Below are 4,822 nucleotides of genomic sequence, written 5' to 3' on the forward strand. Positions count from 1 at the left end.
GATAGATAGATAGATAGATAGATAGATAGATAGATAGATAGATAGATGTTAACTTTTATTGATTGTGAAATTGACAAATAAAAATCGATTCCTGTTTTTATTTGCCTTTGTTCACAATGTCAGTGATTTAGCACGGTTGACAAAAATATATGACTGGGATATTCTTTTGATTACCACATTAATTAATGTAACAAAATACACATACAACAATATGCTATTACAATCTAAGATCTTATTCAAACATCTTTGACACGGTCTTATTTTTGGGTAAAAAGGGTAAATGTAAGTGATTTTTTTCAGCGGATTTGTTAACAGTTTTGTCAAAAAAATTTAAATTTCCAATCTGTATAATTATTATGAATCTAAAAGCTATTAAAAAAGTTCCTTTGAAATATTTCTACATTCATTTGTACGCAGGCTTGTGTTGTCCAAACGTTGTCAATAAATATCCTGACTGAAAAATGTTGGATCGTTTACCTGGATTATTGAGCATGGACTTTATTGTCAATAAAGTTTTTCAAGGGTCACTTTTGTTTCGAATGTACTGACACGAAATATATTTCTAGCTAAAAACAAGATATTTAAAAGAAAAACATTTTAACAATATTTTATTTGGTAACAAATAACTTGTTATAACAAAGTATTAAGTCAAATAATTTTATTACACTAATTTAAAAAACTTCCGCTCGCAGCGTAATGTAACGAATCTGCAGTCAAGTAAATTTAAACTACACTTACGTAGATCAGTGTCATTGAGAAACATGGCGGCTTCCAGTGGTGCTGCAAACGCTTCTGCTTCTGACTCGAGTATGGAAAGTCCAAGCATTCAGTACAGTATGGTTCTGGACCATCTTATAGGCAACAAAAGGCCCGTAAAAGAGCTGAACCCCTCGGTGATGGGGGGTCTGCCGATGCCTCAGAAAAGCAACGAGCAGAAAATGATCGAGAGGGGAATGGAGAGCTGCGCCTTCAAGACCACCCTGGCCTGTGTAGGAGGTAATCAGCTAAAACAACTTGTCTATCTTTGCCTGTTTGTGACATACAGTTAAAGATCGTTTTAAAGTCAGTATCTAGCCAAATAAATCACATTTATTTAGTAGCTTTGATGATATTTTTCTTTTCAGACTGAAACCCGAACCTCCTTCCTGTTTTGTATGTTGATTAAATTCAAACAGTATATTTATTTACTATTTTTATTGTCTATTTTCGAGTATGGACGTTTTTGTTTTATTACATTTTCTTGTTTAAAACTCTTATGCTCGCAGTGAGACAAATAAACACATCTACTTTCCTCTACACATCTACTTAAGTTTAAAGCTATCTGTATTACCACCAAACACCATACCAACTCATCTGTATTGTTGGTATGGTGTTTTTTTCTTGACATCAGTAAATATACTAGTGGTTTGTTTATTTTAAAACTGTTAATGATGTTTTATCTTTTTCCAGGATTTGTCCTTGGAGGAGCCTTCGGTGTGTTCACAGCTGGTATTGATACCAACGTTGGCTTTGACCCCAAAGATCCGCTCAGAACTCCAACAGCTCGAGAAGTCCTTAAAGACATGGGTCAGAGGGGGATGTCTTACGCCAAGAACTTTGCCATTGTAGGCGCCATGTTTTCCTGCACAGAATGCATCATAGAATCAGTAAGGCACACACTTCTATGTAACTGTCACTACTTTTAACTGGAACATCTTTATTGATTTTGATGTTTCCCAGAAACATTGAACGTTTTATAAATTTTGGATTTAAAAACACAGAACAAATTAGAAATATTTGATCTCCTCAGTTTCCTAACACCAATGCAGCCCTTTTTGTAGTGTTTCTGGTCAAATTCAAGGTGAAGTTTAAAAAGATAAACATTAACCATTTTGTTTGACTAATGTGATGGGTTTTCATGTTTTATTTTCATCAAGTTTAGAGTAAATGATTTGCAGATACCCCACACACTAACATACTTGTGAGAAATCTTGTTTTTAACTTCCTCAGAGAGGTCTTATGATGCCCTCTGCAGCTGAATATTACACCAAAACATTTTTAAAATGTTATGTGCATGTAACTCTTAAACTCCTTTGTACCTGAAATGTGTTCTTCTCCTCCAATGGACAAATACTTAATTGTTTTTCTTATTTTTTTGCAGCACAGAGGTGTATCTGACTGGAAGAATGCAGTGTACAGTGGTTGTGTCACTGGAGGAGCTATAGGCTTTCGTGGTATGTAATTTTTTTTTCTAATTCAATTCACTTAAATTAATTTATATACCATGGTAGCAACTCACAGCAAAAGTCATCTCAGGTCACTGTACAAAACAAATGGGTCCAGTTCGTATTAAATTTCATGCATTCTAATTCAGTCCAAACAGAAATACAAAAATGTATGATTCATGAATCCAACAATTTTCAGTCAGGTCATCTGGACAGTTTCTTTTTTTTTTTTCTAAAACGTTTCACCTTCCATCCAGAAGGCTTCATCAGTCAAGAAAACGCACAACATAAAACTGATTCTTTCCCCAAACAGCTTACTCCAAAGTGGAACAAACCAGTAATGTTGGTGCTAAGATGGTCTCTTTGGCACGCCCCCTCCTCTTGTGCCAGCCCTCTTCCTCGTCGACAGTCATGTCAAACTGGTTCAAAACCAAAAAAGTACACGCTCAATAATCCAGGTATACATTCCAACAACTTTTAGTCAGGTCATCTGGACATCTGGATGACCTGACTGAAAATTGTTGGATTGTATACCTGGATTATTGAGCATGGACTTTTTTGGTTTATGATTCATGTAGTTCCAGTTTTAACACAATATAGTCAAATTCAGTAGCTTTAAAAAAATGACATTTAGTACAAAGTTGCACATCTAAATAAACTAACAGATTACAGTGAATTTTCACTTTGGTTCAAGCACGGTGAATGGGCGACAGTGGAGAGAAATGACTCCTTTTTAACAGAAGGAACAGTCCAACAGAACTGGGCTCAGGATGGGCAACAAGCTGCCACGGCCGAATGGGGATTGAGCTGATAGGAAGGACAGACGGGCAGACAACCACCGGAACATTGGACCACGAATAATTTCTATGTAGAGAAAAAAGAACACAAACTTAACTGCAGCTATAATTACAAATACAAACATGGAGAGTAAAGACGTCAGACATGTTGTCTGTGTGTCCTTATAACAGTCTATAACAGATCAACCTAAACCAACACAAACTGGGATTTATCAACAAGGAAAGTTTTAAGTCATGTCTTAAATAGGTGAGGGGGCAGCTGTGGCTGAGTAGTTAGAACAGTCGTCCTCCAATGGGAGAGTTAGGGGTTCAATTCCACTACATGCAGTCACATGTCCCTAAGCAAGACACTGAACCCCTCATTGCTTCTGATGTGTGTCCCATTAGTCCCATTTAAAAAGCTCTGATTAGTCTCTTTAGAATTATTTGTTTGATTATCTTCAGAGATATAGAGAGCTGCATGAGTGTGTATGTGGAGGTAAATGAGGGCACAGATTGTGTTGTAAAGCACTTTGAGTATCTTTATTAGATAGAAAGGTGCTGTATAAGTACAGAACATTTACTGTTTATACTAAAAGTACTGTATTTATCATCTTTTTTTTTTTTTGTAGCTGGTCTGAAAGCTGGGGTCCTCGGATGTGGAGGCTTTGCTGCATTCTCTGCTGCCATTGAATATTATTTACGATGAAGGACTAAGGATGGACTTTAAGGACAAGAACTTGGTTTCACAGGTGGACTCACTGTGCAAAGCCCAGTGTACAAAAAGGATCAACGATGGGTGTTGTTAATGTGACTGGGATGTTCACCGACACCACGGTGAACTGAAGAAGTCTGTTCTGCATCTCTATCCTTTTCTATGTGGAGCAGCGAATACTTTGACATCCACGTCATATCAATGAGATAAAAGAATAACGGTCACCTTGTTTGTCTCTGACAACTGCTACCTGGATTAAGAATATTGGTATGATTTAGCAAGCTATAATCCTCAAGATTATTTAATTAAAATTTTTTTTAACCTTTGCTTTGACATGTTTTAGTTTTACTTTGTAATGTTCATGTCCACAAGTTCACTGTTCTTACACGTGAGGCTGTCCTTTGAGGGTGTGTGTGCACTGCAAAGACTGTACCAGGTGTTATACTCTTGTAAGGTGCATTAAGGCTGAAGAGTGGAAAGAGTACTAAAATAATCTACACAAGCAACAGTAAAGTGAATAAAATTTTACTTTGAGTAAAACTTAGTTACATTTTCTTACAGCAGGAGGGCATCTCTGCAGTGCACAAAGGACAAGTTTTTTTTAAGCCTCACAATTTAATTTGCAATAAGAAAATAAAGACGTCCACACATATTTAAAACACAAAGAGAATAACTTGTCATTTCAGTTCAGACCATCTCACTGCGCTCAACTTGTTTAACAACAAAACATTTTGAACCACAAAGGTTGAAAACATCTTAAATTATCTGCCCTCTGTTTTTAAATACAGGCCGATCTTGTAGCTACAATGATACAGATCTTGCTTACAGAAACAAGAAGGAATGAACATGACTTAAAATAGTAGAACATACAAAGATATATCAAGCGTCTGTTTAAAAGAAGTTCAGGTCTCATGAGATTCTAATGTCTGGTCAGTGGATTACCAGAGAGCTGGACTACAAACTCAGGTCAACAGTTCAGTGCCGGGGACGAGTTTGTGTTTTCAGGATCACAGAAGATGATTTCTTTGAGCCTGGAGATATCTCCATGGTAACAGAGGCAGAGTTTGAGCTTGTTTAGATTACCATGGTAACAGAGGCCGAGTTTGAGCTTGTTTAGATTACCATGG

The 4,822-nt window shown here is 36.5% G+C and overlaps 1 protein-coding gene across 1 annotated transcript; it reads left to right on the top strand.

The window, feature by feature from the left end:
* The first annotated feature begins 754 nt into the window (after positions 1 to 754).
* On the top strand, positions 755 to 4,347 carry timm22 (translocase of inner mitochondrial membrane 22 homolog (yeast)). The gene is made up of 4 exons (XM_037687446.1): positions 755 to 996; positions 1,450 to 1,646; positions 2,141 to 2,213; positions 3,613 to 4,347. Exons 1-4 carry the CDS (start codon positions 762 to 764, stop codon positions 3,687 to 3,689), a joined length of 582 nt encoding a protein of 193 aa, XP_037543374.1. The 5' UTR covers positions 755 to 761; the 3' UTR covers positions 3,690 to 4,347.
* Positions 4,348 to 4,822: the final 475 nt, after the last annotated feature.

The sequence above is a fragment of the Nematolebias whitei genome, chromosome 14 (genome assembly GCF_014905685.2).
Source record: "Nematolebias whitei isolate Nwh7 chromosome 14, NemWhi1, whole genome shotgun sequence".
Classification (NCBI taxonomy): Eukaryota; Metazoa; Chordata; class Actinopteri; order Cyprinodontiformes; family Rivulidae; genus Nematolebias; species Nematolebias whitei.

Bases quoted from the DNA above. Each gene is read 5' to 3' on its own strand.
- timm22 (XM_037687446.1), top strand. From the start codon at position 762: ATGGCGGCTTCCAGTGGTGCTGCAAACGCTTCTGCTTCTGACTCGAGT. The intron at 997-1,449 runs GTAATCAGCTAA...ATCTTTTTCCAG, and splicing joins CACCCTGGCCTGTGTAGGAG to GATTTGTCCTTGGAGGAGCC. The intron at 1,647-2,140 runs GTAAGGCACACA...ATTTTTTTGCAG, and splicing joins CAGAATGCATCATAGAATCA to CACAGAGGTGTATCTGACTG.